At 37.0% G+C, this 25,032-nt stretch overlaps 1 protein-coding gene across 2 annotated transcripts in view; it reads right to left on the bottom strand.

Moving 5' to 3' along the window:
* LOC131427486 (facilitated trehalose transporter Tret1-like) overlaps positions 1–25,032 on the bottom strand; it is a 148,405-nt gene that overhangs the window by 13,611 nt on the left and 109,762 nt on the right. For both annotated transcript variants that reach the window (XM_058590718.1, XM_058590719.1), the window contains exons 3-5: positions 2,388–2,620; positions 2,178–2,308; positions 1,913–2,105 (exon numbers count right to left, since the gene is read on the bottom strand). In XM_058590718.1, the coding sequence (XP_058446701.1) occupies positions 1,913–2,105; positions 2,178–2,308; positions 2,388–2,620 (557 nt within the window). The remainder of the gene's footprint in view (positions 1–1,912; positions 2,106–2,177; positions 2,309–2,387; positions 2,621–25,032) is intronic.

The following is a 25,032-nucleotide window of genomic DNA, read 5'->3' as shown; positions in this document are numbered from 1 at the left end:
AAAACCCAATATGCAACGTCGAGTCAGGTAATACAACTGTCAGTCTGGCAATAATGTTTCATGATGCCAAGACTTATCTAACTTTTAAGTTCAATTTAGTTACAAATTTTAATATAAATGGATTTCAGTGTTCTTCATTAAATATCTGCACAAAAAATATATATTTTAAAAAGTGATTTGTACGTTGATTCCTAAACGTTTATCTCGTCATTGCAATCAAATACTAATAGATAGCTCAAATACTAATAGATAGTTTATTTTTTTCCTTAATACTTTTGGTGAAATCTGTATAAATCTGTATTAAATTTAAGAAATCTGTAAGAAATTTGTACTCTGTATTAAATCTGTATGCGCATGTAAAAATCTGTATAATACAGATAAATCTGTATAAATGGCATCTCTGCGTGGAACAGTGAAGTGAGCTTCGAATGTTGCACGCTAATTGTATATGTCAAATGATGTTTTTTGTATCCTCCAACCTTCCGGGTTATGCCGTCCGGTGCAATACTTGTATTCAGCTTTTGATTTCCGAATGCTCAAAGTTTTCAGTGAGTGAGACGATTTCGCAAAGTCGAATGAAGGAAACAGCAATAACGAAGAAAAATTTTCAAAAAGAAGTTTATGTTTCATTTATGTCTTTTGCTCCAATGCAACATCGTATTTATACCTGCTAATATAATAAAGAGAACCGCGAATGAAAAATTCTTTTCGGCAGTAGTGTGCCATCTAGTGGCTAGTAGTCATTACGGTATTAAAGTTTTTTTCGGTGACAGTGCGCCATATAGCTGCAAATTGCAGAAGCCAATTCAACCATTCATGTTTTTTTCGCCAAAATGCGGATTTCGGTCTTTCCGTGTAAATATTCGTTACGTTAATGTCGTTTTTGCTTTAAAAAACTGAAACTGACCCAGGGTAGTTTCATCAAACAAACACCTTTAACAAAACTATGTTGATTTCGCACTTAGTAACGGGGATTTGAGCAAACCTGATATGAAAACAAGGCTCGAAACTAACTCGATTTTCAGTCCAACAACGTTGAAACTAGGTTCGAAACTAGCTTCAAACAAACGGTTTGACAGCAGTTAGGGTGGAAACTAGGTTAGGTTTGGCATTAAGCGAAAACGACATAATTTATTTTTTAGAATAATTTAGGAAACTTAAAATACAAAATAATGACGTACTTTATAAAATCTCATGTTTATGTCGTTTACATTAACAAATTTATATGATCATTTATAAAATCCATATGGTTAGAAAATTATTTATTTTTGATTTTTACAAAACAAGTTAAAAATTACATCGAGTAGAAATGAAGTTTAGCGTACCATTCTGTTAAAAAGAAACAAAAAATACAATGATTTCAGAGTAAGTTAAATTATTTTTTTTGCGTCGAATTACATCTGTAAGATGTACCAGAGTTTGCACATACTGGGGCAAAGTAAGGTTACACTTCGATGAACGCTGTGCAGTACCACGCTTTACCACGAGAAAACATTTTTATTTACAACTCGTAGGAAACACAATAATGCTCGAAAACGAAAAACATAATACGTTATACAAGCGCAAAAGAGAGCAGTTCGAAACCCGACGAAACTTTTTATTTTTAAATAGTGATTGTGATATCTCACGTGCGATTGAAAATTTCGAACGATTATAACAAAAGACTCGTGTCATAAAAAATAATACTTCGATAGTGTTCCAATATGATACTCCAAGTACTTCCGATAGCTGGCACCATAATCCAGAAGAGATATCAACCATATCCCGCTTTGCCCCCCATTCCTCTAGCAATTGAACAAACAAATTGTTTTTTAGCATACGAAGTTTAAAACTAAACACAAAGAAATCATTGAATTGAGTTGTAGTAGAGCGCAAACATGAAATGATCTATCCTTAAAATTACTTTACTCACATCTTTCTTTTCCTTGGTAAACAAATATTGCGGAGATTCTGGTAGGAACATACACCCAACAGAGTATAAAATGCAGAATGCCAGTGCGATGTAAGTAACGGTGTAATAGTCTAAATAGTAACATAAAATAAAACCTAACAATATACCAAGATTACAAGTGATGGATAAAATGGCCCCCAAAGTTCCACGTATTCTGAAAAAAATAAACAAAATAGTCGATGTTTAAAACCTTCTACTGTTTACCGAAGTTGAACTTCTCTCTTACCTATCTTCCGAGATTTCAGACACAAACAGCGGTATGATGGAGAACGTGCCTCCTCCGGCGAATCCACCAAGAATCCTGAATGTGTAGATCATCTTTAAATCCCTTGCAAAGATCACCACAACCCAACTAGCCTGCGGAAAGAGAAAAACCGAACAAATAAAGCTTCGATTAGATCCGAGTCACTGAACCGGCGATGTCCTCCTCCATTACCAGCTGGGTCACGCCGATCAGCATCAGTGCCGATTTGCGACCGGCAATTTCCGACACCCAGCCGCATATCAGCACGGCCAGCACACATCCTACCGTGCCGATTGAACCGATCCAGCCGGCCTCGGAAATGCTGATTACGCCGGAACTGAGGGGCGTAGCATCGGTCGTCAGTAGGGCAACATTCGGTGACAGCCACCCGATGGACAGTCCGTAGATGAGCGTGGCGAGATTTGCTGGTGGGAGGAAAATGAAACAGAAGGATTGCTGGTCAGAGCTTTGGTGATTATAAAAAATATATACATTTGAAAGATGATGCTATAGTTAAAATAATAAAGTCAACATCATAACGGTTTATGATCAAAATCCTACATAAGCGATTTTGACAGTTTAAGATGAAGTTTTGCTTCGTAATTGTAAATATTGGTTCCTTTTAATATCAGTAGCTACGACAACTCGTCTTATCAAGTAGACTTACGTGATCACCTCAATTTTGTTTACGCCTGTCATTTAAACCTACACCATATGCGGTGCTCCGTTAGCTTTTTGGCTTTTGCTCGGGTTTGAGAGGATTTTTGAAAGTTTCGTAAATATTTTGTTTCAAATGCGTATGGTGTTTACTTCGGAATAGTTTATGGTTCGAAATGTAGATTGTGAGTATTTATCATAGAAGCTTCTCTATGTTCATTATTTCTATTGGTACTGTAAAACCTTCCCAGAAGAGTTGATAGTATTCTGAAATATAATACGCTTCGAAAGTTGACAGCAGTAAGTTAAAATAAAATATTTTTTGATTCAAGTTTGCTGGAATCGGTTCATTCATTTATTTATGAAAATTCGTTCCAAAGGAGATTTGTATTATTTTTTCGATTAAAAAGGTTTTTACCTTGTAACCCCTTTTTCTGCCAAAAATCGACTTTATTCATCAATGCAAATTAAACCGATTTTCATATTGATGAATAAAGGTGATTTTTACCAAAAATTAGTTTTTCTTAGTCACACAACTTGATGTGTTATAAATCATCAGACTCCTTAAAAAAATGCAATCGTTGCAACACTTATCTAACTTCTCGATTTGTCTTAGGCTTCATATTCAGAAATTACTTTTCATTTGAGTTGAGTTTTCCGACCATTTGTTTCTAAACCAATGAATAACAAGCAGTCACTGAGGGCCTAATCTGGATTATACGGTGGATGAGGAAGAAAATGTAATTTGTTCAATTTTACCGTCGTTACCATCGACTTGAAAATCCGAGCAAGACAATGCTGAGACAGTGGTTTTTACTTCGACATATGATTCTTCTTTCTTGATATTGAATATTGGATAGATGTTCAAGACAATCTTCGAAAATTATACGACGTGCATCCTAAAGTACTGAAACCATAACCTTCCCAGTTGACTGTTGTGCCTTAAGACGCTTCGGACGTGATTCACAGGTTGCAGTTCACTCGTTTTGATTCCAGAGTGAAGTGATGGATCCATGTTTATCCAGTGTAATATATCGAAGCAAAAATTTTTTTTAATTGCTTGTAGACATGGCCAAATACAGCTCTGAATCAGCAACACGTTGTTGTTTTTGATGGACTGTGAGTAAAAGTTGCACCCACCTCGAAAAGAACTTTCTCATGGACAAATGTTCATGCGTAATTGGAAGCACACTACGTTCTGAAGTCTTTATGGCCTCAGCTATCTCACGTAATTTTGATTTACAATCAGATATAATCAGTTTAAGGGGTTTTATTCTCATGTTTTGTCGTGAATACGACTTACTTTACTATGGGGCACCTTTTCCAAATTTACCCTCTGAGAGAGTGATAAGTTTTTGCAAGGTCCTGAAAGGCAGGAATGAATCCCGCACAGCATCCTGATAGATTCTTTCAATGAAATGCAAATCCGTAATGAAATAATCAAAATTTAAATTCTATATGCTGCAATTTTTAAAGCCGTTTGGACCGCCCATTAGTGAAAAAGGTACAAACGAAATCGGGTAAAAACAAGCCTCTCAACAAAAATTGGATCAGTATGCATTCTATCGCCACTGCGAGTAGATGTATTTTGTGTCGTTTGCAAAGCTAGTTTCTCTTCCGACAAGAGCGATTACGTCACAGCTGCTAGTCGTTTGCATTGGCGAAAAAAACAACGAAAAGAGGACAACGGTGGAGAGCATCACGCAAAATCAGCCGTTCTAATGGCTCTAAAAGTTTTCTAAAGAACTATTAGGATTTCTTGCTCGCATATCGTAGGTAAATATCCTCAGTTTAGTGCAAATCTAGAACAGTTTGATTAGATTTGTGCACTTTTCGCTGTGTGAAATTCATAGTAATCGAGATCAAGTGTTGTCTTCTTTGTTTTTGCGAAAAATGTGAAAAAGGGAAATGTTTGCATAATTCATACAATTGATCAACTAATTGATATTCGGCAGTGTTAAAGAACATGTCAGTTGTTGTCGTATTCACGACATCCAGTTATGTCTCTTACATTACCCACCCGCCTTTTTTCACTATCATTTGTACCTGTATGATCACGTTTAAATTCAGTAAAACTTTTATCGCAGTTGATAATTATTTCCACGTCCGAAATTCCGAATAAATCGGTTGCCTTTCGTTTGAGTAAATCTGCCACATGCTTGTGTGCCCTTCCCTACAGCGCTAACGATCCGCACTGAGTTGTGGCACCCAGAGCTAATAAAAGTCATTTTCATTGACTGAAAAATAGACGAAAATGACAAGAAATTACTGTCACTCTCAGTTTCGTGTAAATTGTGTTTTTTCTTTCATTTGCCCTTTCAGTCATCTGCAGTTTTCAGTGAAAATCCCATAGTATGCAGTGTCAATATTCAACCAAAGCTATGAGAATTGAAAACGACAGAAAAAGGTTTCACAATAAATTTTGACTGTTGGTGCTCGAATTTGTAGTAGTTTTTGTTTCCAAAGAAGTTATGGGATGAAATTACTTCGATTTGCAATATTTTAGTCACTTTTTATAGCCAAGCATCACATATTTTCAAAACATAGATGAAAGAATGAGAATTGAAACTCTTCTGTTGCTACCTGAAGACATTAGTTTTGTTTCGTCTTGTCACAGAGGAAAGAGAGACGATGACAATTATACTCTATCTTTTTTTCAACGAGAAACGAAAATTCTTCGCCTCTCTTCGTTTGTTCTGGTGTCGGTCATTTACGAATGAGACAGTAAAACATTGAAAATGAGACTGCTGGAATGGTTTCTTTCATTGAAAATGCGTGACAATTTTAAGATCTGGTGGCACCCATGAAGTTGGATGTCGTATGTATTAGTGATGACACTTATTCTGATTGAAAATCGATTTCATAAAATCAAATTAATGTATATGAAGAAACCCAATTAACTATTTGCTTGATTCTATGTAGAGACATTGAAAATGGTTTGGAACTAAATGATTTGACCGTAGTTGCAGATTATAGCACTATCATTTATGACCCTTAGAACTGTCGATTTGTATATGTTTTTTCTACGTTGTATTCATACTTTGATGAATTTTCCGCACTTGTTTGAAGCGAAAGCCGCACTCAATAGTTCAAAAAAGAGGTATTATTATTATTATGTTGCTTTATTTACCCTTGGTTTTAACCTTACGGTCATTCGCCGAGGTTTTCAAAAGAGAGGTTCTAACGGCTACAAAAATATTCTGTTAGGCTATTTCTTCTGTTATTCGCACGCAAACGACCAACAGCTGAATAATGTAATCGTGGGATTCATTCCAGGCTTTCAGAAGGTGGTATTTTCAATGATATTGATTTGCCGTATGCTGGCTTTATTTGTATTCGTTCGGTGCACAACCTATCAAATTATTCAAGATTTGCACTAAACTGATGATTCTTACCTTTGATTTGCAAAGAAAGTAACTTTAATAGTTCTTTAGATAACATTTAGAGCCATTAGAACGGGAGATTTTGTATAATGTTCCCCATCGTTGTCCACTTTTCGTTTTCTTTTTCTCCAATGCAAACGATCAGAAGTGGGATGATGCAATCACTTTTGTTTGAAGCGAAACTCGCACTGCGAATTTCCAACAGTGAATATGCTCACAGAAGAACAAGTTGTTGTTTAGGCTGTATGAACGGAACTTTAAATTCGTCATTGAATGAAGCACCGGTTGAATAATGGCGGATGTAATTTCAATGTTTTGGCGTAGCTGGCAGCCTGCGCACTCGATGTGTCTCCGTTTATGGATTATCATAGACTGAAGCTAGCAAACGTGCAACAAGGGTCTATTTATAAATTCGGTTGATTTTAATGTTTCGTGTTTGAACCTATAAAACCCGGGTTGGCGGTTTAATGCATACGGCGCTGGTCTTACAAACCAGTTGTCATATGTTCGAGCCCCGACCTGGAAGGATTCATAGAGTCAGTAGGATCGTAGTACTAGCCATGCAATGATTCTGTACAATAAGAAACGGCTGCAAAATCTGATGAAACAGAAAGCCCGAATTCCACAAAAGGAATGACATGCCTAGGTGAGCATAGAAAACAAGAATGTAGTCTAACGTCAAATTTGAAGACAATATTAAAAAAAACCAATGAGATTTTGATATAAATTATCTAGATAAAAATTTTGGGGTGAGATTGTTAATTGACATAGCTATAGAGCATGAAAAAAAAGTTTTGCAAATATTTGTTTTATGATGATCAATGTTTTGTCGTGAATACGACTTACTTTACTATGGGGCGCCTTTTCAAAATTTACCCTGTACAAGAATGAGCAGAACTTCATTGCGAATATCTCTTGTTGTATTTAACCTAACAACATATTTTTTTCTACAAGCTATCGAAAATATGATCAGGAATTTGTAATTAAATTTTCAACGCGTGAGAAAACCGTAAATGATTGAAAAACAAAGTTTTCTAAAATTTTTGGAAATAATGAGGAAAATTCATCACGCTTGCTTGCCTTTTTCGCACTCGGACGATGGTTTTGAGGTAGTCAAGTACATATCAGTTCCGATTATTTACTGCATGAGTATAAAAGGTAAACTTTGATTGAAAATCATTCATTTCTCCCACCTTATCAGTAAGAACAAACCAAGTATAAAGCATGAAATGCTCAGGTCATACTTTAATTTGGACTTCAATCGTCGGGAGGAGAATTTAGTTTCAAAATTATGTTTTAGGAACTTAGTTCCAGAATACAGGTTTAGAATTCAGAGTTGTTGGAACTGGATTCCGGAACTGAATTCAGTTTCAAAACTAGTTCAAAAACTAAATTGTTATTGAATTCTGAGCCTGTTCTAAGTTCGTAATGTAGTTCTTGAACTCAGATCCAGTCCCTAATTCCTGAATTCTTCGAGTCGATTTTTTTAGAACCAATAACATATTCCCAACGAACTATGCGAAATTTTACTTTATTGTACTATATACGGTCCTTTTTTCAATCAGTTGGAGTTCGTGGTTGTAGGAACTTTCTATTAATTTGCTATATAAAATAAATAGCATCGACTCAGTTCAGGTGCACAGTTTCAAATTCTAGTAGTGAAAAAGGGGAAAATTAGCAAAATTAATACAAGTAAGTAACGTAAGTAGAAAGCGTTTTAGTTATATTCGAATTTACGACATCCAGTTATGTCTGTGACATTACACACCCGTACTTTTTTCCGATAAAAATCGGTATTCGAAATAATTTTCAGCAAGTACCCTACAGCAATTTTTTCAGAGAATAATCAATACCGGACTTACCCTTTTTGGTAATCCTTTTTGATCAAACCAAAATGTAAAACACTCTAAACTTTATTCAATTCCGATTCCTATCTAAAAAGATTTAACGAAATTGAGAAAGTTTAAGACGGATTGAGCGGTATACGATTAAATAAGATGAGATTCTCACGAAATGAAACGAATTCATTAGTCTGCGTAAGTCCAGTGGTTAGATTGATTTATACCTTTTTTCTATTGGATGGAGCCTCAGAGTGTTAGAGGGATTCATGTTTTTGAACACTAGCTGGACGTTGGTCGCGATATGTCAATCAACGGTCTTTTGGCAGAATGCCAAATCCTACCAAAAGAGAACGGACCACTTGTTTTGTTTAAGAGAAGGTAACAAACGTTTTTCCAGGTGCTTCTGCCATAAAAAATTTATAGTTCGAATGATCTCGGTCACGAATCACATTGCAAGAATCAATCTTAAAGCCACAGGAATATCTTTTTTTTTATTTATTTTTGTTACTTTTGGAAGGTTTTACAGCTACAAAATTGTGGAATTTTTCGAGGAAAATCGAAATTTGACTTTAAACAACCAATAAAATTTTAAAAAATCTAACAGAAACGTAGGAGTCTAGAAAAAAAGCATCTGCTGTTATTTTGCGGTGAGATACAGTGGACACCGCAAATCATGATTTCCGGCCTAATTTTCCACGAAAAAATACAAAATGTTTCTAATTCTTCGCGTTTGGCCTTCGACTCATCAGTGCTTAAAGCAGCTCAAATTGAACTGCCATCTCGCGCCTAGTAGTTCAATTTGAACCGCTAAACAACTACTTTAAGTACTGGCGATTCGAAAACGAAACGCGAAGAAATAGAAACAAAATATGTACTTTTTACCCAAACCAGCAAAACCCCTAAATATATGAAATATTGTTCGAATAATTTATATTAAAAATACATTTGAGTTTATTTTATTGAATGATAGCTCTATAAAAATTCGTAAAAATAGTGTTTATTCTCATTTCTTAATCCCTATTGTAGATAGAGAGAATTTTACAAAAAAAAATTACAAAAATGTTAACTGATGAAAACATCAAAAAAACATTTGTTTGAGATCAACTTAATGATTCTAAATGAATTCGATTATTGATAATTCTCGGTTGTTAAACTTAGAATGCGTGAATATAATAAATAACACAAAAATTTTATCGGTTAATAAGCAACAATCGCCGTTGTATAAATTTTAGTGCGTTTTCCTCTTACGAGAAGGATTCGTTGAATATTGTTAGATAAAGTTTCCGTTTATCTCTTTTATTTGTGAAATCTGATTTTGTTCATTTTTCGGATTTTAGCGATATTAAACTAACTAAAGATAATAAGAGGAGAAAGAATATGAAAACTGTAGACCCAAACGACTCATATAAGAGCAAGGATGTAAAGATAAAGTACGGAAAAGTGAAACGGAACAAGGGGAAAGTGAAACTTCATGTAGCATGCACTAGATCAATCAGCCTCAATAAGTATTCTATGTCAACGTTACTGATAAGCATGCATATGTGTTCTATTGCATTTTTATACCTCTAATTGCACTGACACTGTCAGGCACTACCAGGAAAGTAGTACGGTTAATCTCATCTCTGTTCGTTTTTCCTCGAACTGTTTGGAACTTCAGTACTTATCAAATGGGTTGGTCGTAAACAAGGATAATACATCCAGGAATACTATTTTCTGATGCGTTCGTAAACAAACAAAAATGCGTGACCCCGCATTCATTTACTGTTCGTGGACTTACAGCCCATCGCAACCATCGACCAATAATTTATTCAAATGTATTTTCAACATCTATTTTAATCCTCTCTTGTTTGGGTTCCTTTTCCATCATAGTGAAAATACACGCGAGAACCGAGCGGACACGTCGTAGTGCATTGAACTATGCTCCGATTTTTCCGTCCTCGATTTCATCGAGTGACGCCGTGCTAAGTACAGTGGGTGAGAGCTAGCCAGAACAGTTCGATTTTTTTTATTGTTGAGCCGAGGTGGCTGATTGTAGAATTTTATTTGGCTAGCTGGAGAGCAAAGCAAATTACCTGAAGCTCTAGTTTAGTTCTGTAGACGGTAAATTTCTCGGTATGAAACCTCCCGTTCTTTTACATGGTGCAACACTGAAAATATAACTGACAAATATCATAGTACGGATTGTAGATATAAAGTAATGCATAAAAATGGTTTTGACACTAATTTTTGCTCTCCAAATTTTATTTATGAAGAAACGCGTTTTTCAGTTTTTCACTTGTTTATATAATAATATCTTGTTAATTCTTTTTAAAGACTTTTAAAACCTAATAAGTTTATTAATGGATATTCTCGGGTCTCTTCAAAATGACGTATGTACCCGATAAAAACAATAAAAATCTACCGTACCCGACCCGAACCCGAAAAAATGATACCCGAAAAGGAAATTTTTCAACCCGTACTCGATTCGTTCCCGTTGAAAGTGGAAAAATCAGCAACCGAACCCGACAAATGTATATTTTTCTGTACCTAAACCCGACCAACACCCGTCGGGTTCGGGTCGGGTTTCGGTTACAAATACCATTGCATATCAGTCTCATATGAAAACTTGGCATGCTGCTAGATCTGTTGCGGTATTATTGCACGAAATATTGGTAACAAACCAACAATAGTTCAATATTTTGGCATGTATCAAATTCATAAAATTTACCCTGGATTTAATAGATTTTACCGTAAACTCCAGTCACGTTGGTATTTTGCTAATAGAACACAAATTCTTTTATATTTTACCGAACAAACCTACAATTTTTATTTCTATTTCAGAAAGCGAAGCACGACGCACAACAAGGTACATTTTGAACACGAGTGGTGTTTTCTTTTGGGTGCAATGAGTAAGAGTCAGCAGGAGTAAACACTTACTGCGAGTGGGTTACTGCTGCGAGTCAGCCCACAATCTTTCACATTATGTTAGGAATCACTCCAAGAGCGAGTCCACATCTACACACATGGAGTGTGAGCACTCTTCCAGTGTACTGGCAGTGTGCTGCGATAGTTTTTTTTTGGCAAATCGAAGCTTATGCGAGCACCATGATAGTCGCTGGAGTGTGCTGCTGCTGGTGTATTTCACAGCTCCTCGAAGAAATAAAAAGAACTGATACGATTTTCACTAGTAGATGTTAATATTTACATGTCGAAAGTCCAATACCCAATAGCAGCATGCAAGGCAAATACAGTTTAAGAACATTCTGAATATTGATTACCAAGAAAAACACTTCGTTTTAATTCCAGGATTGTTTTACTCTCATGGTCTAATTGGATTAAACCCAATTAAACGCTATTTAGTATGAATTTGATTTATAGAAGTAACAGGAGTTCAGGTTTTTTTTTTTATTTAAAAGGTATTTTTATTCAGGCCTCTTTGCGTACAAGCTTTACGTGGCCGAATTAGCAGATTTTTTAAATAGTGTATTTTTTGAAGTGGATCTCGTTGTCACTCTTTTTCTAGGAGGAGAGGAGCTTCCATTTCCCTCCTGCGAGGGTTGAGGGGCACTTTGTTCGTGACTCGTCTCGTCATCCATTGCCGCATCGGTGGTTTTGTTGTTGATTTTCGTCTTCTTTTCGTTTTCCTTGATGTTCGCAGTCTTAAGTTCATTGCTAGTTGCTGTAGATGCGCCTTGTTGTACATTGGTTGCAGTTGCTGTTTGGTTTGATGGTGAAACAGGAGTACTGCGCTCACTAGTTTCCATTGTTGAACGGTTGACCTTGTCTTTGGTTGAAGATGTCCTTTTCGCAGTTTCGGTGCAAGGTTTACCGTAGTGTGCAGGTTGTTCACAAAACTGGCATGTAACCAGCTGTTTTTCATAGGTAATCAGCGTTTTACACGGATGTGTCCCACCTAGACCACAAATGATGTAAGATGGAATTGCCTTACGTAGATGCATACGTTCCACTCGCACGCCATTCCGGATATCGGGGAAAAAATTCCGCCATATTTCCCTTTCGATGGAAAGGATTTCACCGTACCGCGACATATTCTTCCGAACGTACTGATCGGTGACCTGCGAGGAGAGGTCATGCACGCGTACTTCTATGGCATTGTCCACCATGTGCACAGGGATTTTGTATTCAATGTTGTCACACTCAACGCTGTGCACCTCGTTGTTAACCGAAGCGAATGCAATTGCATCGCTTTCACGTTTAAACATAATGTACACACAGTTAGACGCCTTGTTGAATTGCATCTCAGTTACTTTATTAGCGTCTAGATGCATTCGTTCTTTAAGTAAGATTTCAATTTCATTTGCTGCTGGTCTAACTTTGCAACGCTTAAAATCTATACAAATTGAATTTGGTCTTGTAGGCCAAGATTGCGGCTTTGTTAAATCGTATTTGACCATTCCGTACACTCTATTGTTCACTGTACTGTATTGTCTTTGTTTCTGTTGTTTCGACCGTAAATGATTTGCGACCGTAAATGATTTTCGACTGCGTCATGTGAGATGCGAGCACGAACTGAGTTCAAGGTTTTGCGCAGTGTATGAAACAGCCCTCCGGTGATGGGCTGGCTTGAACGATTGTTTGTGTTCGCTCTAGTCCTGTACTCCTGTTAATTCCCTGTACGAAATTCAAGTAAATAGCGGTAATAAGGTTGAAACTGTTGCATGAAACATGCTTTGTGATTAGATTTTTATTATTGTCGTTATAATAACGATAGCGAATGGAAGGCAGCAATGTAAATAGAACTTAGAGTTCGAGGGGGAGCGAAAGAGCGAGTAGGAGTTTTCATGTGTGTAATAATCAAAGAGTAAGCAATGGCAAGAGTGCGATAGTGGAAGAGTAACGGGTGCAGGAGGAGTGTGCATGCTTGTCTGTACACGAGTGAGTGAGTGAGAGCCAAAAGGAACACGACTGAGGTGGAGAATGTTTGATCGTCTCTAACCAGTTAAGAATGCCGTAGAACACTTATGCGAAAAAAATGTGTGTGAAGCACGCTCACATGAGAGTGTTTGATGTTTAGGTGGCACATGAGAGAGCAGAATGTGTGCAATTTGAATGAGCTTAGCTACACTGGGTACCACTGCATCTCCACGAGTATCATGGAAGAGGAATTGTGCTACTTGGGACGTAAGAAGATTTGGGATATATCTTGGTAAACAATGCGATCCCAATAGAAAGTACAATGCACGAAATAAAATTCCAAAGTTCGCAAAACTCCAAACAGCCGGCCGTCTAGAGATCGGTCACATATTTTTTTTTGGTTAGCTTTTCCACTTTTGTCTCTACAATACACATACTTATTCACCGAAAAGACAAAAATGGAAAGTGAAAATAATTATTCACAATATATCGACCGATTGATCAAAGAACAAAAAATGAGCGCATAGCAAAATGTAAAATTATTTTGAACCTTGCTTTTGAATTAATAACTTCAAATAAGTTATCAGGGCAGCCGGCTACCGAGAAAAAAATCATTAGATTTTCTTGTAATAGTTTGGAGTGTGACACATAACCAAAACTAAAGGTCTACTATCGGTTATCAGATGAGAATTGATCAATCGTCAGGCGCATATGCAACATATGGGGGGGGGGGGGATGAATCTGGAGGTTAAAACTTCTTTCGAAACTTAAACAATTAATTATTTTGTGAAATTTCTTCTTCATAAATATGGCGATTTACGCGCTAACTTGAACAAATGTTGACAGTACCCTCTTTGTTTTGAATGGAACTTTCTGGACATGTAGAGTTTGTCCCTAAAAATTTCTTTTACATAATTTGTTTTTCCAAAATTAATCCAGACTGTCTTTTAAGAGGGGCAAAACATTTCTAACCAACCTTTTTCAAAGAGTTATTGTCGAAAATGATAAATTCTACAACAAAGTGTTATACTAGTGATTTCCACAAAATCAGTCAAATTTTTCGATTGAAATACTGAAAAAATCGTTATCGAATCCTACACTGAAAATAATTATTTTAGAAATTTAAAATAGATTTACTACACAAAATGATTCATTTTGATAAAGTTTTGTCTCAAGATAGGTGATTAAATTTCCCACATTACATTACATGGAAGGCTGACAGGGATCATAATTATTAAGGTTGGGATCAAATTTCTTTCAAAAAAAGAACGTTTTTTTTTTTTATTTGACTTCGAATTTTTAAGGTCGATTTTTTAAATGTTAATTTCAATTAGTAATTTAAACAGTAATTGGCGATTCAACATCACCAGCATAACACTTTTGTTTTGGTTTTGTCGCTTTTCTACTCCAATTATTTGCAAAAAAAATTGAAGTCTATATAACTCCGAATATCGAGATTCGTCTATTCGAATCTTACACCAAAAATATGTGAAAGTTAAAAAAAATCGGTTACCAAAATTTAAAATCAATTTACAAAAAATGCACTACCTTTGAATTCAATGAAACTTTGTCCCAAGTTAGGTTATTATGTTTCCTTCAAACTGCATAAATGTAGTTTAGGAATATTCCATAATGTTTCCTAGATCGCAGAAAAGTAAGTTTAACCGTTTAATTAAAAAAATAAGTAGTCAAGGTAACCACACTGTGCGGAAGCACTTAGCCAGTACTACCATGAGAAATGGACATCACTTTACGCGGAGACAAGAGTGAAAGTATTGAAATACAGCAAAAATAAATTACGAGGAACTACACTTAGCTTTCAATTCTTAATCTAAGAGTGGAAAAAGGAGCTGACCCATACCGATCGGTGCAATAGTGTAAAGATTTTCTGAAGAGGAAAAAGCACAATTCGATAGTCCCCCGACAAAAAGGCCTAACTGCAAATGAGTGCCTCTCTTTGTTTACTTTCTCTTTTGATTATTACAGAGCCATTATTGAAAATTCTTCATAGTTTCCAATATAAATCGAAAGCCTGTAGTTTTACCTTGAAAGTTTTGCGAAGAGTAAAACGTCAAATATAAAATCAGTTCGGTAAACCGTAAAAGAAAAAGTAAGGCAGTTAGACCTTTTTGTCGTGGGACGATCGACTTGTATGTTCTTCCAAAACAACGGCAGTTTTCATGCATGTCATCCTATCATAATGCACAGTTTCTAAAGGGTAAAGGGTAATCTGGCATCCTTTTAGCAACACTGTTTTTGACAGATAACGCGTGAATCCTGATAAAGATCCACTTTTTATCGAAAAATTGTGTTCAGCGACGAAGCTCATTTCTAGTTTAATACGTCAACAAATTGCCGCATGAGGAGTAAAGACCAGCCAGAAGCATTGCAAGAACTACCAGTTCATCCCAAAAAAGTCACTGTTTGGTGTAGACTGTGGGCCAGTGGCAACATCGAGCCGTACTTCTTCAAAGGCGACGATGACGGATATTATTGTGAATGGCGAGCGCTACCGTGATTGATGATTTTTTTTGCTTAAAATGGATGAATTCTACATGCCTGACATGTGGTTTCAACAAGACGGTGCTGCATCCCACACGGCACGCGAAACAATGACCACAACGAATTCAGAGCCGCCTTCGGTGAACAGTTTATTTCACGTCTTGAGCCCGTCAGTTGGCCACCTAGATAGTGTGATTTAACGGCTTTGGTCTATTTCTTGTAGGGCCATGTTAAGGCTCATGTCTATAAGGATAACCCAGTGACGATTGACGCACTGGAAGCCAATATTGAAGCATTTATTCGCGAAATACCGGCCGATATGACCGAGAGAATGGCGCAAAATTTGACCTTACGGCCATCTAAAGCGAAGCCGCGGCCAACATTTACATGGCATAATATTCAAACATTAAATTATATTGATCGTTATATCGATTTTGATGAAGATTTAAATAGTTTTCTCAAATTTTTGGCATTTTTTTGAAAACCAAATCCAATACCTTTTAAAAAAATCACCCTTTATTGACGATGCACTGAAAACGGATAATCAATTGAATACAATAGAACACGAAATTCTATAAATTTTACGAAAAAATGATACGCGAGTATTTTTTTCGTTCACTCTAGCGCACAATGGTCAAAGTTTAAAAAACTGACGAGAAACTGACTGAGAATTGATACACTGATGAAGGTTGCAAAGAGCATACCGAAATACTAGTATCTGTGTCTGTTGCTGTTTTGAAACATTGGTGGCGAGACAGGGAAGAGTTTTTCTAGTATGCTTGGAATTGGAAGGTATTTATTATCTTCAAAAGCAAAAAAAACTTTTTTCAGTTTTATTCGATGAAAACCCACCTTTAAATAGTTTAAACTATAGATTTATAGACATCGTTTTAAAGACCCGACCATACTCTTTTAAAATCGTTCACCAGTAGTTCGAAATTGACGGCAAAACAAGCTTTTGGGAGTTTTGCATATGGCGTGTAAATAATTAATCAAGTTGTGATGTTTCAAAAAGGCCAATTTTAAGCAAATTAGGCTCGGTCGATTAACGGGAGTGCTTTGTGATCTAATGTTTCTCGGTTCAAGTCGTGCTGTTGCCATGGATCTTTTGTTTTTTATTTCATTCGATTTCAAGCCATGTAAATTATGACGATCCATTTATATGCATCTTATAAGATGTAAAACCACAAAAAATTTCGAACTGTGAACACAAAAAGAAGATGACACTCCATAGTCATAGCCGATGCCACGAATCCTACAGGCAGAGAGAATTGATTTGTTAAATGATTATAATATCAACCCAATACGACTCAATCGCTATCGTACCATCGACTACCTAGTCATTTACGAGCATAAAACTAGTGTACATCACCCAGACTAATTTATCTTTTCCTTTTCCGACCACCTCGTGTCACATTTCGATCTAATGTTCGGCGGGTGGGTGGCCGGTTATATGAGCAGACTGTAGCACCCAGAATAAACTATGGGTTCTCTGAGCGTTTTACTTTCTGTTTCATTCCGCCACCGCCAAATGGGTGGATGGGCGGTCGGGCGCTCGGTCGGTCGGTAGGGGGTATCTATCTCCTCTTCTCTTTTACCTTTTACTGCCACTCTCACCAGAGTTGACCTCTTTTTTCCCCCTGCCGGTTCGTTTATAGTCAGCCGATTGTAAAACAGCGTTGTTTTCACTTTCATACGCATTGTCGTGGAGCCGCCGATTACTCCATGGCACAACAAGCGCTTTACACTGTTTAATTTTTTGTTTGTTTCACCTAATTTATTGAATGGCGCGTGCACTGATTAAATTAAACACGATGGCGCTTGAAACGGGTGTTTTTATTATATCCAAGTTAGCAGTGGCTTCCAATTGTGCATCTGTTGCTGCAACCATCACCATAACCAAATGCAAAGTATCTGCTGCAGCGTGCATCTGTTTGTGTGTGTGTGTGTGTAAGAGTGTGCGCGCTTGTATGATGCCGGTTTCGTTGATACACATGTTCGATTTACAGCACTACTTGATACGTGTAAAGCGCCTCGCCTCTCTTTTGCCCTGAGGACACGGCCTTGCCTAATTGGTCGGAGATGGAACGAGTAATTATCGTATCAGCTGTTAGGGTTGTTCGAGTAACTTTTTTTTGCAATGCATTGAACACACGTTCGTAGTCATGTTAGTACGCTTCCTAAATCTTGACTTAGTTTTGAGCAGTTTGTGAAAATTTAATCAAAAAAAATTTTAATTGCTCACGGAGATTTCTGCTAAAGAAGATACTTTTTTCTAAATTTAGCGGTGTTTTTAATTCGTATTTGTGCGGTTTTCGAAACTATTGTGAAGCTTGAGTATGTACATTGTATTAGATTTTTTATCAACTCTGTTGTTTGACATTATTCAAAATCCTACACGGAGAACTCTCCGTTCACAAAATTACAATATTGCAATTGTTGTTCCACACCTCGGTTGTTTCAAACAAAATGTCATGATTTAACTGACATATCTGTTGATATTGCCATAACCATTTAGGTCGGTGGTTTCTAAACTATTTTGGTCAAATGCCCATTTTTGATACATTATTAGATGAAATAAAAAACTAAAAAATCCTTTGTCAATCAGTATAGCATTTTTGCAGTCAACTTGAGTATAGTAGAAAAAATGATGAAAAAACTAGTATTCTTCCCAATCGGACATGGTTGAAATAATATATCAATCTAAATCCGATCGAAAAAACATTGGGTAAGAAAAATAGACAGTAAAAAAGACTTAATAAAATCCCACATCAATTCTCCCGGATAATCAAAGAGAGTTTCAGATAGACTTGATAAGTGTTGCGGTATTAGATTACAGGGGTGAGACTAAAATTTGAACCCTACGGGCCGTAAACAGTCACATCATATACCTAGTTCTGTACTAGCGTCTTCTGAGTTGTGTTTCATCACATCCACAGTAGTTCAGTTGGCAGAACGATTTTCCCGGATTGGAGACGGTTGCGAGGTAATAACTAGTGTCCCAGTTCTCGTATTTCGTTTCCTTCATTTTACGGAAAATTATTTTCATTTTATTCCCAAAGAAAAGTTCTTCATTAGAAATGTTGTCGAATATGTGGACAAAACTGTGTATTTTAGTTAGCATTTCTGAAATTTTTCATAAAGGAATGAGACAGAAAAAAACTGACAGTTTCATACAACCAATTAATTTTCGCAACTTATTCCACATTTGTTCCATCATCCAAAAATATAGTAACTTAGATTTTCAAATTATATTATTCTCAACTTTATGAGTGTAAACATTGCATAATTATGACAATTTTAATTAACAATTAGATATTTCCAATCATAATTTGGGAAAAACCGCACTTTAAAACATAATAAACTGTATAATGTTTGCTTAAACAAACAATAATGGACAGATACTCGAACATACATACCAAGATAACTACATGTTTAAATATTTATGTGGCTAAACATTTTACAAAACTTGGTAAGAAATCTTATTGTTTACGACTAGAGTAACTTTTTGAAACATTTATGGCTTTGAATTTACGTCTTGTGTGAGAGAAAAAACATTTCAGATCAAACAGTTCGTTCATGACTCACAGTCTTACAAATAGAAAATTAAGACAAAAGTTTAAATGTGAAGAATGTGCACGATTGTGTCTATTACTTTCGTTAGTGTTTGTTTGTATGATTGTTAGAGAAACTCACAAATCCTCTCAGCCAGTAATAATAAATAGATTTCTCCATTTGGTAACAAAAACTATATCACAATAACATTTTTTGCAACAATGTTTCATAAGCCAGAATGTATCTAGCGAACCCAGGAAACCAATAAGCACTAATAAGGCTTCTAAATTAATTTGTTTTTTGAGCACCAAAACATATTATAGCATTTTATCTGTAATCCAAAAGCTCATCTGCCATAAATCAAGCAGAATTAAGCTTCCTGAATGCAAAAAGCAAAGCAAAGTCTTGGCATTACATTCCTTTCGTGGAATTTGGCCTTTCTGTTTCAACAGACTTCGCAGCCGATTCTTAGCGTACAGAATCATTGCATGGCTAGTACTATGGATCCTACTGACACTAAGAATCCTTCTAGGTCGGGGCTCGAACATACGACAGCTGGCTTGTAAGACCAGCGTCCTATGCATTGAACCGTCAACCCGGGAATGTACACTAGCCATAAATAAGCATTATCTATGCATAGCAGTGTATTTTGCCAAAAACAACCCTAACTCAGTCTCAACAACGATTTTAATGCCATTTGGCGATTATTAGGTGTCATAATGTGATATTAGTATGTGCTTATTATCTATGGGTTACCTGAGAATGAACTGCTGAATCCAGTTTAAAATATCGTCAAATCTCGATACAAAGTCCTTCGATTGGAATTCTATATGAACGCAGTCTGATCTCCATCTTCAGACTATCTTCAATAGTTTGCATGCGAAACTCAAAAATTATTGTCCTAATAATTGGACCGCTTTGCAATTGCAAACTGACTTTATTGAAATTAGAGTACAAATTTTTACGCTGTGTCGCATTCGGTTTCAACTATCATCATGCCTACATTTTTGATTTTTATATTCACTTCTCCGATGTGGAAATGGCATTTGAGGAAGAATAACAGCTCGTCCAAATTTTGCTTGTGCATCGTGAAAATCCATACTACTCGTTAGCAAAGTCGTAGTCGAGATTTATGATTCTGACCAAAATAACTAGTACCTAATAAAAGCATTCGGAGATCGTTGGTCCACAGCCAGTGAGTCCATATCGGAAGGAAATCGAATTAAAAATCGAACATTGCTGTCGACTTACAACCCCAAGATCCTGCAATAAGCAAATCAAACGGTCGTTCGCACAAGAAGCTGATAAAGTTTGAGTACCGAGTGATGAAATCTATCAAGACTTACATATTTTAAGCTGTTCCCTGAACAGGAACATTCGGTGGTTACTGAAAGAGATTTGAGCAGTCGATGTTCGCAAAAAAAATATCTCGAGTGGCGAGCTATTTTTGACAATGACATGAAGAGTGACATTTCAATCGGCAATTCACATCACGTTTCACATTAATAGACTGTCTTGATCCTGGATTGTATTTGGCAATGATTTCTTAAAAAATTTTCCCAAACGTTTCTATAAACTTGTCACGAATACATTTGCTCTGAAATATTCTCAGATAAATTTTTAAGGGGTGAAGCCCACTAACATATTTGCCCACCTATTGAAAATTTTGATCTAATTGCACACTGAAAATGAGCTAGCGCCCACTGGTGAGCTGTAAGGATCTCTTTGGGAATCACTGATTTAGATAAACAACATCATTTTACTATTACAGTTTCTATTTGGCAGACTAGATATTAAAAAAGTTTTATAGAATCAGAAGAATTTTTGTTTATCGTGGTACACATAGAAAAAAATATTTAAAAAAAATAAATTCCGGGTACAAATTAACAAATGTTGATATAGTGAATCCTTGTAATTCTAGATGGATGTTACCCATATTTTTTTAAACAATTAACATTTAATTTGAATCGCCATGCTCTAATTAAAATATTTTATTTTATTTTATTTATTAGGACAATGCTTAAATTCAGAAAGTAGTAGTTTAGACACATGCATGTCAACGATCTGCTAAGAATTTCATTCCTTATAGTGGACAGCGGTCCTCATATGGCGGTAGGTTCGATAGATGGATCCACGGTCCCGTGAAGCGTAACGAACGAATTTTCGTTGCACAGATTCCAACCTTTGAATTCATGTAGCAGGGTAAAGACATCAACAAAGTGTATCATGAAATTTTACTGAGATATTGAAAATAAATCCAAGTAAATGAATTGTTTTGTCAATCGTAGCTGAAAGATGACGGTAGTAAATTAGTTTTTCATCGAGAATGACACCTAGATCTTTGACGTGATCAAAGTGATGCTGTTAAGTGCCAGCGACGGTGTAATTAAAACTACACATGCCTTACGACGAAAACAGCATCTTTCACAAGCAACGAAAAAAAAAAACGGTTCGAGCGTATTTCCTTGAGGAACACGTGAGCTGCATGTAAACGACTCATATACAGTATTACCCATTTGTATCGCAACTTTACGGTCTACAAGATAGGTTTGAAGTCATTGACAAAATCTGGTCGTGCATTCTAGTTTACTGGGCTTGCTTAAAAATATTTCGTGGTTAACTCGGTTGAAAGTGGCCTTTAGATCAGTGCAGATCATGTCTACCAGATATTTAACTGCCAGTGGCATACCAAGATAATAATTTTGCCGCCCCCATCGTTGGTTTAGTTTGTCGTCCCCATCGTTGGTTTTAGATTTGGTTTAGTGAGCAAACAAAAAGCTGAGCTCCATCTCCGGAAAGATAACTTGGACGAACAAAAAAAAAAGGTACCAAGGATTTGTTTGCCGCCTCCCTGAAAACGTTGCGCCCGGGGCGAGTGTCCCCCTCTAGATACACCACTGGCCACTACTTATATAATGCGATGTGCGAGAGAAGTTGCTAAAATATTCGAGAATTTTTTAAAAATACCAAATTGCATAGCGCATATCTGATACCTTTTGCATGCGACGGCTTGATTTTATAAATAGTTGAAATAACAATTTGCTCAGAGACATTAAAAATATCCATATCAATAAATTTCGCTATGCCAGCTTAAGGGGGTAGGGTCTAAATGATGAAAAAATGCGGGTGGGTAATGTCAGACACATAAATGGATGTCGTGAATACAAAAAAATAGCTCTCTTTCTTCACACTTCCGACAGCGCCGACGATGCGAAAAACTCGGCGAGGAATATCGGCGGCAACCAAATGGATTTTATCCCGGATCCGGGATTCCAATACATACACACACCGGCAGCTCAGTCATCGCCGATGAGGAAAAAAAACGTCCCGGATAGTCCCAGACGGTCCCGTCCCGGTCGTCCCGGCATAGTGCGAACAGGCTATTAAGGTTTTATTTATGTCTGACGGAGCTGCCTCGCAGTACAAAAACAGAAAAAAAATTGCATGTCTCTGTAAATTTAAATTAATGTATAACATTGATGCTGAGTGGCATTTTTTTGCAACTTCTCATGGTAAAGGACCATGTGATGCACTCGGGGGTAATTTAAAGTGAATGGCTAGACGTGAAAGCTTGGCTAAACTACATGAATACCCAATCACAACTGCAAAACAATTATATGAATGGGCAGAGCAGAGACGTCGAGATACATTCACGACCATGTCTTTTTGTTACGTGTCACAAGAAGAATATGAACGGGGTGTGACAGAGTGAAAAAAACATTTAAAAAAATCCTTACATGGTTCGCTATAGGCGATTATAAGCCAATATATTTGGTTTCTTGTAGTTGTTGTACGGTTGGTGCTGGAGGTGGAATGTTCGTTACTCTAATTTATAATGGTTAGAGTGGCACAAATCAATCTTCAGCATAAACGTACAGCAACTATGAATCTATCCAGACTTCTGCAAGAAGGTAAAGCTTCTATAGCTTTGGTTCAAGAACCATATTTCCAAAAGGGAAACTTCTACGTTGGAAAATTGTTAAACCCAGTCTTTGTTGCCTTCAACAAGATCGGTATGACTAATCCACGTGAAATGCCTCGAGCATGCATACTTGCAAATAGTGCTCTCGATGTTTCTCTCATATCAGAGCTCTCAACTCGGGATATTTGTGCTGTCACAGTTGGTATGACTATTGATGGCATAGACAGGAAATATGTCTATTGTTCGGCATATTTACCGCATAACCAACCTTCGCCAAGCGATGACTTCAAAAAGGTTGTATCATACTGCTGCAAGAGTGATATACCGCTTGTAATCGGCAGTGACATAAATGCTCACCATATCATTTGGGGCAGCACAGATATAAATTCGAGAGGCTCTGATATGATGGAATTTGTGAGCAGTACAAACCTGCATATAGTCAATGCAGGAAACCGCCCAACTTTTGCGAGATCTGGAAGAGAGGAGGTTTTGGACGTAACTCTCTGCTCTGATAGAATTGCGCATGAGTTGGTGAATTGGCTCGTCTCCGATGAGCTCGAACCTTCGTTGTCTGATCATAAGTACATATTCTTTGATCATTCAAACGTTAAATTTGATATTATCACATATCGTAATCCCAAATCTACAAACTGGGACCTCTATGAAGAGGGCTTGGCGACTAGATTTTACGGGTACCAACCAACAATTGAAACCCCAATTGATTTGGAAAATGTTGTCGACGAGACAAATTCACTCATAGTTGCAGCATATGAAGAGGCTTGTCCACTTCGGATTGTGCGAGCTACTAGAGGAACTCCTTGGTGGAATGCTGAACTTGCTAGACAAAGGAAACTATGCAGAAGAGCTTGGAACCACCGACGCAGAGATGGGTCGGAGGCATTCGTGTTGGCTCGAAGGGCTTACAAAAATGCTCTTCGATCGTCTGAGCGAAGTGGTTGGAAAAGCCTCTGCACAAATGTCTCTAGTCTCAACGAGGCTAGCAGATTAAATAAGTTACTTTCGAAGTCTAAGGACTTTAATGTCAGTTTCTTAAGAACTTCAGATGGTGAACACTTGTCTGATGAAAGTGATGTACTTCACTGCCTTTTTAACACTCACTTTCCAGGATGTATGGATCCATCACCGACAGCTCTTCCCGAGACTTTTTCAGGTAGTTACGATTCTTGGGCCCTTGCTCGAAGCGTTGTGACGATTGAATCGGTCAAATGGGCAGTTGAGAGTTTTGCTCCGTACAAATCTCCTGGAAAGGATGGAGTTTTCCCAGTGTTACTGCAGAAAGGGTATGAACATTTCAAACGTGTTTTGAAGAAAATACTTACTTTTAGTCTTGCGACAGGATATATTCCAAGAGCCTGGCAGGAAATAATTGTCAAATTTATTCCCAAAGGCGGTCGCGACACTTATGAGGAAGCGAAGAGTTTCAGGCCTATCAGTCTTAGCTCATTTCTTCTTAAAACAGTGGAACGCATAGTCGATCACTATAACAGGAATGTTAGTCTGGGCGTGCATCCGCTACATGGAATGCAACATGCTTACCAGCGTGGAAAGTCCACTACAACCATGTTACATGATGTTGTGTACAACATTGAAAAAGCTTTCTCGCAAAAGCAATCTTGCTTGGGAGTTTTCCTAGATATTGAAGGTGCCTTTGATAACGTGTCTTTCAATTCAATTCTGGAAGCAGCCCGTGGTCATGGCATACCTTCAAGTATCACAAATTGGATACACGCAATGCTTAGCAATCGACTTCTTTGTTCATCGCTTCGGCAAGCAGAGATTAGAAAGCTGAGTGTCTGTGGGTGTCCTCAAGGTGGTGTACTATCCCCACTTTTATGGAACCTAGTCGCTGATGGTTTGTTGAGGAAACTTAATAACCTTGGATTTCCGACTTATGGTTTTGCCGACGATTATCATATATTGATGACCGGTATAAGCATTAACACTCTCTTTGATTTAATGCAGCAAGCCCTGCGATCTGTTGAACAATGGTGTTGTCAGGTTGGATTGTCTGTAAATCCGGGCAAAACATCAATGGTGCTTTTCACTCATCGTAGGATAATCACAGGAGCTCGTCCGTTACAGTTCTTCGGTTCAGAGGTCAC

The sequence above is a fragment of the Malaya genurostris genome, chromosome 2 (assembly GCF_030247185.1).
Source record: "Malaya genurostris strain Urasoe2022 chromosome 2, Malgen_1.1, whole genome shotgun sequence".
NCBI classification, from domain to species: Eukaryota; Metazoa; Arthropoda; class Insecta; order Diptera; family Culicidae; genus Malaya; species Malaya genurostris.
This window is presented reverse-complemented; position numbering and strand designations above follow the sequence as displayed.